At 51.3% G+C, this 11,680-nt stretch overlaps 1 protein-coding gene across 1 annotated transcript; it reads right to left on the bottom strand.

The window, feature by feature from the left end:
• Positions 1-3,003: 3,003 nt before the first annotated feature.
• On the bottom strand, positions 3,004-4,146 carry LOC139999943 (olfactory receptor 14A16-like). The gene has a single exon (XM_072029615.1). It carries the CDS (start codon positions 4,144-4,146, stop codon positions 3,187-3,189), a length of 960 nt encoding a protein of 319 aa, XP_071885716.1. The 3' UTR covers positions 3,004-3,186.
• Positions 4,147-11,680: the final 7,534 nt, after the last annotated feature.

The raw sequence follows: 11,680 nt of genomic DNA, 5'->3' as shown, positions 1-11,680 counted from the left end.
CTCCCAGCTCCCTGTCCTCTGTCCACCTCCCAGGCTGGCCTGGCCCCACGGCAGTGCTCACTGCAGGCTGCTGCAGGGCTTTGGGCATTGCCACCACAGCCCCAGTTTCCATTCACTCCTGATCTGATGAGAATGGGTCTCAGACCAAGATTTGTTTGGTTTAAATACACAGAGAGCCTGTTTCATTGTTTAGAGAAACCATGGATCACACAGATGGGAATACTTAGATACAAGGGAATGGAGAAGGGCATTTCTGTGTAGGCAACATTATCACAAAGCCAGAAAGGAAAATCAAACAAATGAACAAGCAAACTCCATATGGAAAGTTCCTGGGGAGGAATAACCCCAAGTAGCAGAACAGGCTGGGGGGGTGACCTGCTGGAGAGCAGCTCTGCAGAGAGGCACCTGAGAGTCCTGGGGGACGGCAGGCTGAGCACGAGTCAGCAGTGTGCCCTTGTGGCCAAGAAGGCCAACAGGATCCTGGGGTGCATTCGGAAGAGTGTTGCCAGCAGGCCAAGGGAGGTGATCCTCCCCCTCTACTCAGTCGCGGTGAGGCCACACCTGCAGTCCTGTGTCCAGGTCTGGGCTCCCCAGGACAAGAGGGACATGGAACTACTGGAGAGAGTCCAGAGGAGGGCTACTAAGCTGATTAGAGGACTGGAGCATTAGATTAATGGGCCTGTATAGGAGAGGAGAAGACTGAGGGGAGACCTCATCCATGTGTATAAATATCTGAGGGGAGGGTGTCAGGAGGATGGAACCAGACTCTTCTCAGTTGTACTCAGTGACAGGACAAGAGGCAACAGGCACAAACTGAAGCACAGGAGGTTCCAACTGTATATGAGGGAGCACTTCTTTACTGTGAGAGTGACACTTTCACAGAGAGGTGGTGGAGTCTTCCTCTCTGGAGATATTCAAAACTCACCTGGATGCCATCCTGTGCAATGCGTTCTCGGTGATCCTGTTTGGCAGGGGGGTTGGACTAGATGATCTTCAGAGGTCCCTTCTAACCTTGGCCATTCCAAGATTCTGTGAAACCTAAAGAAAACAGGGAGACAGGTAGCCTTGAGATATCAGAAGCAAAGGAGATAAGGGATGGAAGATAAAAAACAAAAAGGAAAAAAACAACTGCAGGAAGATTCCAGACTGACCTTTTGCTCATTAAGGGTCACTAACATATTAAAAATCACACCAGTAAAAATGGTAATGTATGCTAATGTGGAATATGGTGTTTTCCCCACCTGCCTCCCAATACCCCTCCTCCCCCTGCGCCTGGTCCTCTGTAATGCACAAACTCAGTAGAGGAAAGTTAGGAAAGCCGAAACAGCCAATTAAAAGTAGCCAGAGAGAGAGTTTCTCAAGTTTGCTGTGTGTAAAAAATGGTGATTCAAACTAGATGTATGCTTGCTTTACAAAAGTTCACCAAGAAACCTGACTCTGCAGAGTTCTATAATTGCTTATTTAATTAAAAGACCTTTGTGTGCATTCTGACTCTACGTGCATATTGGTGGGGCACACGGGGCATGAACATACGGACAACACTTGCAGCCCATGGGTACCATGGCAGAGTAGATCTCCACACCACAGCCCGTGGAGGAGCCCCCAGTGGAGCAGGTGGATGTGGCCTGGAGGAGGCTGCGGCCCATGGAGAGCCCCTACAGGAGCAGGGGATCTGGGGATCTGGGGGGAGCTGCTGCCTGTGGGACAGCAGTTTGCTCCTGACAGATGGACCCCACGGTTCGGACCCATGTAAGAGCAATTATTGAAGAGCTGCTGCCTGTGGGAAGCACACACAGGATCAGTTTGGATGGGACGGCATCCCATGGGAGGGATCCCATGCTGGAGCAGGGGCAGATAGTGACCCTGAAGAAGCGGTGGAGATGAAGCATCATGGACTGACCGCAGCCCCCATTCCCTATTCCCCTGAGCTATTTGGGGGTGTAAGGAGAAGAGGATGTATGGAGGGCAAGGTGGGTTTTAGTTTGCTTGTAGCTCCTCACTAGTCTAGTTTGCTGGTGATAGGCAACAAATTATATTAATTTCCCTACGCTCATTCATTTTTGCCCATGACAATAACTGGTGACTGTGACAACACAGGGGGTTGCAGTTGGACCAAATGATCTTGGAGGTCTTTTCCAACCTTCTATGACTCTATGATTTCATGAAACTTGGTGGCTGATCTGATCTTACTAGGAGAACAAACCCTGAGCACCTTTCATCATATTTTCTCCCCCTTTTCCTTTGAGAAGAAGGAGTTAGAGAGAGGTTATGGTGGAGTTGAGCTGCTTAGCAGAGTAAAACCACAATAGAAGGCAAATGGAAGGGGTTCAGCACCAGAGCTGTGGCCATCCAAGGATGGCATCTCAGCACCCAGGACATGATCTGATATCTCGCAGGGAAATCTGGCCCTGGATTTTCCATCTTTATGAGGATATGCAGAGCAGTGATTAAAGCAGCCTTTGGGCTCAGAGCAGCCCTAGCATCAGGACCCAAGAGTCCTGGCCGCCCCATTGTCCCTTAGCAAAGTGGGACCCTCAGGAAGGGCTCTCACAGCAGCCACCAGCCCTCTCCAGCCCCCCACTTCCTCCCTCCCTAAGCCCAGGACTTGCAGGTTTTGACAGCTGAAAGCAGGTAGAGGAGGAGAGAGAAGGGTGGATATCTTTTTAGTTCACTTTTTTTTTTTTTTCTCATTGCTCCAGTCTGTTAGTAAATATATTATCTTAATCTCCTTATAGGGTCTGCTTCCATGACTGCAATTGATGAGTCATCTCCCCATACCTTGTATAAACCCTGCAGCCCTTTCCAACTCTATTTTCTTCATCTGTACCTTTCAGGAGCAGGGGTGATAGAGTGGTGTGGTGGAGTTCAGCTGACCATCAGTGTGAAACCACCACAATGCTCAGACCTATTGCTGACACCAGCTTTGAAAGAAGAGGCAGGATTTCAGGCAGTGCATTGGAGAGATGCTGTTTTATTAAGCAGATGCTAAAGAAGAGTTGATGCTGACATGCAGGGAGGGAAAAACTGTGCAGAGTAAACAGCGCAGTTTAATACTTCAGGAGATGCTGGATGAATAATAAGCCTTTTTTTTCTAAGTAATAAATGGAAATGAAACTAAGGATAAAGATAAAAATACCAATATTCTTAATGAAACAAGTACCAGGCATTCAAATTATATCCAGGAAGTCATTTGTGGAGAAAGAGGGGAAGTTTATCACCATTCAGAAATATCCATGATATTCCTTTCCTAATAGCACCCTTGAGCTCCTTGTTTCTCATGCTGTAAATGAGGGGATTGAATGTTGGGGGCACCACCGAGTACAGAACTGCCACCAAAAGATCCAGGGTTGGGGAGGAGATAGAAGGGGGCTTCAGATAGGCAAAAAAGCCAGAGATGACAAAGAGGGAGACCACAAACAGGTGAGGGAGGCACGTGGAGAAGGCTTTGAGCTGACCCTGCCTAGAGGGCATCCTCAGCACAGCCCTGAAGATCTGCACATAGGAAAAAAGAATGAAAACAAAACAGCCAAATGCTAAACAGATAGCAACCATAAGTACCCAAATTTCCCTGAGGTAGGAGTGTGAGCAGGAGAGTTTGAGGATCTGGGGGATTTCACAGAAGAATTGGTCCAAGGCATTGCCTTGGCAGAGGGGCAGGGAAAATGTATTGGCCGTGTACAGCAGAGCATAAAGAACCCCACTGCCCCAGGCAGCTGCTGCCATCTGGGCACAAGCGCTGCTGCCCAGGAGGGTCCCATAGTGCAGGGGCTTGCAGATGGCAACGTAGCGGTCATAGGACATGATGGTGAGAACAGAAAGCTCTGTTGAAAACAAGACGACAATGAGAAAGACCTGTATAACACATCCTGCATAGGAGATGGCCCTGGAGTCCCAGAGGGAATTGGCCATGGCTTTGGGGACAGTGGTGGAGATGCAGCCCAGGTCGAGGAGGGCGAGGTTGAGGAGGAAGAAGTACATGGGGGTGTGGAGGCGGTGGTCGCAGGCTACGGCAGTGAGGATGAGGCCGTTACCGAGGAGGGCAGCCAGGTAGATGCCCAGGAAGAGCGCGAAGTGCAGGAGCTGCAGCTCCCTCGTGTCTGCAAATGGCAGGAGAAGGAACTTGGTGATGGAGCTGCTGTTGGACATCTGATGCCTCTTGGCCTTGGGGCCTGTCCAAAGAGAAAAGCACATGGAAAACTTTGGGCAGACTTCTTTGAGCAAATCTCTGTCCTTTCAGCAACACCCTTCCCTTCTCACCCACCTCCGCAAATATGCGCTTTCTCAACAGCATCTTCATTCTCCTTTCTGGATGAAGCTCCGGTTTGTGCTGGCTGAACACTGTTTGGAGCCACGACCTCTGCACGTGAGCTCCATCGGATTCAGCACTGCTGGGAAAGGTGGTGACCCATTCTTAAATTCATAGTTTCATTCAGATGCAGTGTACCTATAATTCAGAGGGGCTGTTCAACATCCTACAGCAGGATAACTCCAGGAAAACCTCTGCTGGACGTTCATAAACCACAGTGACCTGAACAGAGACAGATTATTTCCCAGCACTAGGCTGGGACCAGAGCCATTTTGGCTAGAATAGCTTGGGCACTCTGCTCCCAGGGATGCACATCCAGAGCACGACTCAGTATTCTGGTGTTTGAGCTCTATCTTTAAACCCACTCCCCAGGGAATCTGAGGGGAACAGCAAGGGCAGGATGGATGGGAGGGGAAACAGAAAAATGGCCCAGGGTTCCTAGTGAGGGAGGCAGGAAATGGAGTGAGACATCGGTACTTGGGAGGGTGTTCTTTGTTCTGAGGGTCCTGCTGCCACGGGGACAACAAAGCATGAGATCCCATAGCTGTGGGGGCAGAGGCTTTGCTGGATGGCAGTCAAGGCAATGGAAAGCATCAGCAGTACTGGGATGGAACGGATGTGGCCAAATTCCCTTCTGCCATGTAGTTTCTGGGAACAGCTCCCTGTCATTCCCTGCCCATGGCTCTGCTGCCTGCAGCTGTCCCTGCCTGCAGCTGGGTCTCTGTCCCCACGCCTCCTGCCTGCAGCTCACAGCCCCCATCCCACCTGCTGGGTGCTCAGCTGTGCCCTGCAGACACCTCCTGGCAGCAGGGCTCTGCCCAGGGGCAGCTTGCTGGGGACATGTCCTAGAGCCCAGGGCACACAGACCCTGCTGACACTGCACATGTGGTGGTGGAGCTTTCTATGGGCTGAGGGGCAGGAAAAGATCCTTGTAACCTCTCAGCCATCACGGAGTCTCAGGCACTTCCTGGAATTAACAGCAAATATTTCTATTACAACTGAGGCAAGTAGAGAAGATTGGAAGTTCAGGAGGCTCAGAAAAGCTGTGACTGAAGCTCAGAAAATCCCCTACTTTATCCCGGCTCTTGCAAAGACCCTTTAGATACACGCTGGTTGTGCTGTGGAGCTGTGAGCAGGCTGCCCCAGGCAGCAGCCTCCCGCCAGCAGCAGGACCCTGCCCTGCCGGGGGGGCTCCTTCCACCCGCAGCTTCTCCCTGCAGCGCCCTGGGCAGCTCCCTGGGCAGGCTGAGTGCTGAGCCTGGCAGGCGGCAGAGGCCCTGCCCCGGCACACAGCCCCTGGGGCACAGCAGGGACCCTGCTCTGCACCACAGCCCTGGACACCCCTGCCTGCACCCCCGGCTTCTCCTGCCTCCAGGAACTGCGGCTGCATTGCCCTCCAGCCAGAGACTTACTGGGTGCAGGGCTGGGAAGTCTTCTCCCCCAGCAAGCTCTGGGCATGCTGCCACTTCTGCCTGCCTTTAAGCACTGTGTCTCTGCAGGCAGGGCTCACAACTCCTGGAAGGCAGTAGGATCTCTCCTGGGGAACACACTTGGATGCAGATCACACAAAATCTAATTGGCCCTCTCTGAACACTGTATTGACTGATTCCTTAGGCAGCAATTGCCCTACTTCGGTGTGCAGATCTACAGGATGTGCCAAATTTCCTCTTTCTTGTTCAAATTATTCATCAATGAAGTGGATGATATGCACCCTCACAAACTTTGCTGATGACACAAAGCTGGGAGGAGTGGCTGATACCCCAGAGGACTGTGCTGCCATTCAGAGGGACCTTGGCAGGGTGGAGAGATCACAGAATCACAGAATTTCTAGGTTGGAAGAGACGTCAAGATCATCGAGTCCAACCTCTGACCTAACACTAACAAGTCCTCCACTAAACCATATCACTAAGCTCTACATCTAGACGTCTTTTAAAGACCTCGAGGGATGGTGACTCAACCACTTCCCTGGGCAGCCCATTCCAATGCCTAACAACCCTTTTGGTAAAGAAGTTCTTCCTAACATCCAACCAAAAACTGCCCTGGCACAATTTTTGAAGTTGAGGCTGGGGACTAACCAGCAGGAGAGCAACTCTGCAGAGAGAGACCTGGGAGTCCTGGGGGACAGTACGCTGAGCATGAGCCAGCAATGTGCCCTTGTGGCCAAGAAGGCCAATGGGATCCTGGACTGCATTTGGAAAAGTGTTGCCAGCAGGCTGAAGAGAGGTGATCCTCCCCCTCTCCTCAGCCTGTATTGGTGCTCGGAGTTATTCCTCCCTAGGAAGGAGACACCACCTTTTCTTTGTGATGTCAAATGCATGAGAAGCCTGACAGGGTCAGAAAAGTGGCCATTTAGTTGCAGAAGAAGCAATAGGGATGGATTCTCCAGAAATGCAACTTGGTGCTTGACAGAGCAGCACACTGCCACAGTCATGGTGACAGCCTGGCAGCCTTGTGTCTGGGTATTCCTGTGAGATCAGCCAAATGGGATGAAGGATTTGTTCCCTGACCCTTCTGTTGTGAGAGGGGTTTTGCCTCTCAGCAAAGCATATCGCTGTTGCCTGGACTCCTTCTGTGAGTGGCATCTGCCATTGGGGCCCAGAGATGTGCAAAGTCTTGGTTCTCTTGCTTTCCAACATCCTCTGGCATTCAGTCAACGCAAAGCAACCCAAGGTCTTCACCACAGCTGGTCATCATGGAAAGGCACCTCTGGGACTCCTTGCAACTGGCTTCAGTAATTCTGTCTTTGCTTATGTCAATCGTGATTGCCTACATTATTACGGACTCTTCTAGAGGTGACTTTGGAGTATGGGAATTCTCTATACAAATACAAAAGAGCTTTGATATTTTAGCTTGTGCTCAATGACTTTGGTCCTAGAACATTGCAGGTTATTGAATCAAAGCCTGGAATATCTTAGAGCCAATCACACACTGGCCTATAGTGTGTTGGTTATGGAAAATACTCTGGTGGGGGACTTCAACTTCCCAAATGTCTGGAGGAAAGACAACACAGACAACACCCGAAAACTTGTGTTGGGCCACGTGTGATAAACTCAGATGGAAAGACTCAAGAACAGGTAACTCTGAATGGCTGTGGCACAGCCCAGAAGCTTGCCCCAGTCTGGGAATATGCCCCTGTCCAACTATGGAAATTATAAGGCATTAATATGAACAGACCCATCAGGACAGTCAGCATAGTAAGGGGAAGTAATAGTTATTGTGCTGTAGGTGCAGAAGGCAATAAGCCTTGGATTGAGCCTCAGAAGACTCAAGGACATCTAATGCAGTTCATCCATGAGCTAAGACAAACACTGTGAGCAGAGTGAAGGACACTTCGAGCAGAGGAGATGGGCAACTGGCATGGCTGAGCAAGGACCTGCTGCTTAAACTGAGGGAAAAATAGGAAAATGTACAAGAAGTGGAAGGAGGGTTGTATTGCTTGGGAGGAATACGGGGTGTCAACTAGATGTGTAGAGACGGGACCAGGAAAGCCAAGCCACAGACGGAGCTGAACTTGGCAAGGGATGTGAAGAAGAACAAGAAGGGGTTCTACGGATACATAGGCAGGAGGAGACAGCCCAAGGAGAGTGTTCCCCCTCTGATAAACAAGGTGGGAGAACTGGCTTCCTCAGACATGGAAAAAGCTGAGGTACTCAATAAGTGCTTTGCCTCAGTCTTCACTTGTGGTCAAGTTTCCTGTGTCTGTCAGGACCCTGAAACTCGAGGAGAGGGTGAGAGGAGCGGATTCTGTCCCACTGTGACAATGGAACAAGTCCGGGACTGCCTAATGAAACTGGATGCGTACAGGTCCATGGGGCCAGAGGGTATACATCCCAGGGTGCTGAGAGAGATGGCTGATATGCTTGCTGAGCCGCTCTCCATCGTATTCGAAAAATGATGCTGTCGGGTGAAGCCCCCAGTGACTGGAAAAAGGGAAACATGACTCCCATTTTTAAGAAAGGGAAAACAGAAGAGCTGGGGAACTACAGGCTGGTGATCCTCACCTCTGTGCCTGAGATGATCACGGAGCAGTCCCTCCTGGAACACATCTGAAGGCATGCATGAGATAAAGAGGTGATTCGAGACAGCCAGTATGGCTTCACCAAAGGCAGATCTTGCCTAACCAATCTGGTGGCCTTCTATGATGTAGCGATGGCATCAGTGGACAAAGGAAGGGCTACGAATATCATCTACCTGGACTTGAGCAAAGCTTTTGATATGGTCCCTCACCACATTCGTCTCTCTAAATTGGAGAGGAATGGATTTGAAGGATGGACTGTTAGGTGGATCAAGAATTGGTTGGCTGGTCGCAGCCAAAGTGTTGTGGTCAATAGTTCTATGTCTGGGTGGAGGCTGGTCACAAGTGGTGTCCCTCATTGGTCGGTCTTGGAGCTGGTGCTCTTCAACATCTTTATCAATGACATAGGTGATGAAATCGAGTGAATCCTCAGCAAGTTTACAGATGTCACCAAGCTGAGCGGTGCATTCGATACAATAGAGGGAAGGGATGCCATCCAGAGGGACCTGGACAGACTGGAGTACTGAGCACCATGAGAACCCAATGAGGTTCAACAAGGCCAAGTGCAAGGTGTTGCATTTGGACTTGGGCAATCCCAGGTCTTTATATAGACTGGGCAAAGAAGAACTTGAGAATGACTTGTGGGTCCTGCTGGACGAGAAGCTGCACATGAGCCAGCAGTGTGGGCTTGTTGCCTGGGAGGCCAACTGTGTCCTGAGCTGCTTTAAAAAGGAGTGGCCAGGAGGGAGAGGGAGGTGACTGTACCTCTCTACTCTGTTCTTGTGAGACCTCACCTGGAATACTGCATACAAGCCATAGGCCCCCAGCACAAGGAGGATGTGGAGCTCTTGGAAGGGATCCAGAGGAGGGCCACTCAGATAATCAGAGGGCTGGAGCACCTCTCCTCTGCAGAAAGGTTGAGGGACCTGGGCTTGTTTAGCTTGGAGAAGAGAAGGCTCTGCTAAGACCTCATTGCAGCCTTCCAGTACTTGAAGGGAGTGTTTAAACAGGAGGGGGAAAGGCCTGTTCATATGTGTTGGTAGTGATTGAACAAGGAGGAATGGTTTTAAAGTAAGACAGGGGAGGTTTAGACTAGAAATTAGGAGAGCTTTTTTCCCTCAGAGGGTGGTGAGGCACTGGAACATGTTGCCCAGAGAGGTTGTGGATGCCCCATCCCTGGAGGCATTCAAGGCCACCTGGATGCAGCTCTGGGCATCCTGCTCTAGTGGTTGGCAACCCTGCTCAGAGCAGGGGGGTTGAAACTAGATGATCTTTAAGGTCCTTTTCAACCCAGGCCATTCTGTGATTCTATAATGTTTTTCCTCCCAGAGTCACATCCCAGAGAGGCGTCAGCTTCCAGGGGCAGCTGGCCCTGGATTGTCCCCCATAGCAAGAAGGCATGCCTAGAGAAGGCCTAGGGATAAGGGCATCCCTACCATCAGGACCCAGGAGTCCTTGCCACCATATTGTCTCCTGAGCTCAGAAGAACATTCATGCAGGGCTTTCACAGCAGCCAACGGCCTTTTCCAGCCTCCCCCCAACGCCCAGAAATTGCAGCTTTGGACAGCTGACAGCCCCTTTGACACATCTTGGAAAGGGGCTCCTGACACCCTTGCCTTTGGGGGAGAGCTGCAGGAGCACTGGGAACAGGGAAGTCAGGACAGAGGTGATGGTCACCCACCAGCAGCCCTCCGTCTCACTTACTGCTGGCCCTCAGCTCAGGACAAGGGATGCCCGCCCTGGCTCCTCAACCACAGCTCCTCTGCAAGGTGCCCCTGCTCCTCCACCCGTCAGCGAGGGTCGCCCAGTCAAAGCTTGCTGCCTGCTGACCCCACTCCTGGCCGCAGAAGGACAGAGGTGGGGAGCACCCAAGCAGTGGCCAGCAGGGACCAGGCCTTGCAGGGAAGTGTCGGCACTGCCGCTGCTCCAGTGACGATATCCTGGTGATGCGGGGCATCCCCCTGTGACATCAGCCTGTGACATTTGAAGTCCTGTGAGGTCAGCAGCATGGAGATGGCACAGCTCAGGACAGACATGAGAGATTTCCCTTCTTGTCCTGAGAAACAGTCACCTCCCTTCTACCCAGTACTTTTCAGGATCAGGAACGGATCAGGGGCATCTCCAAATGGTGACAAAGGCCATGGAATAAAGGAAGTGGAGCCCTGGAGATACCACTACTGCCCCCTTTTACCAACATGCTTCTGCTGTTGGGAGCCCTCCCACACTGGTTGGGTTTGAAGCTTGTCCTGGGGCTTGGATTTTTCAAAAGATGGGAGCAAAGGCACCTGGGATGGAACAGCCCCTTGGTGTGCCTGAACTCTTCACTGCATAGAACTCACTTCTGAAAGAAGGATGGGTTTTACAGAGTGAATTGGAGTACATGCCAGGGCCTCAGCACCATCCCCCAGTCTGCCATGCAGGAGGCAGAGGTGATACATGAGTGAGGGGCAGATGTACCCTCAACATGTCATGATGAGAGAGAGGAGTAGGGCAGACAAAAAGGGGAGTGGGGAGAATGGTCTAGGATGGATGCCAGGCTCTCCTGTAGGCTGCCACAGCCTCCCCACGGTGCACAGCTTTGGGCCTTGAGAGGAGGTGGAGACCACAGAAGAGGCTGAGGTGGGGGGGCAGCCTGCCCCTTGCAGCTGGGCTGCCAGATCTGCCTGCAGGAGACCACTTGTGTCTCTGTGTCCACAATGGAGGAGGAAGCCATCCTGATTTAGGATCTAAACTCTCTCATTTCAGGAGACCTGTGGCACGCTGAAGGCAGGACTACAGCCCCTGACCGTACTGCACACAGATGTACCTGGTCCCGTGTCAGCTGGACCATGTCAAGTGGGCTGCAGGGAAACAGAAGTCTGAGCCTGTGCAGCGCTGGGTATAGGTCTGGCCATGAAAGCTCATCTCTTTCCATGTGATGAAAAGCAGCTGGACTACATCATGCCTTGTGCAAGAGGAGTGTCAAGACACAGGTTTTCCTGCTTGCAAGTGCAAGATCCTGGTGAACATCACCTATGTTGGCCCATCTGGCAGCTGTGCACAGAAGCTCTCTCCAAGAACCCATAGAAATCATGGGGAATGTTTGAACCCTGCAGTGTCCCTTTCCTGTGGTTGTCAGTGAATAAAGTCCCTCACAGTGACATGGAGTCATTGAACTCAACTTACTCCAATGGCTTCCACAAGACTTTGCCCACTTCTTCATCCTGGCTGCAGACATTTACCTCCTGCCATGTTGTCACCCTGACTGGCTTTTGTCCCTAAACCATAAGGGCTCCCCCAGTTTATTGCCCAGTCCATAGAAGAGATCCATGCATCCAGACAGATTCTTCACGTGGAGCTACCTCTTGTTGATCATCCTC

This window comes from Anas platyrhynchos, chromosome 30 (assembly GCF_047663525.1).
Source record: "Anas platyrhynchos isolate ZD024472 breed Pekin duck chromosome 30, IASCAAS_PekinDuck_T2T, whole genome shotgun sequence".
NCBI classification, from domain to species: Eukaryota; Metazoa; Chordata; class Aves; order Anseriformes; family Anatidae; genus Anas; species Anas platyrhynchos.
The sequence above is the reverse complement of the archived record's forward strand: the minus strand, read 5'-3'. Positions and strand labels throughout refer to the sequence as shown.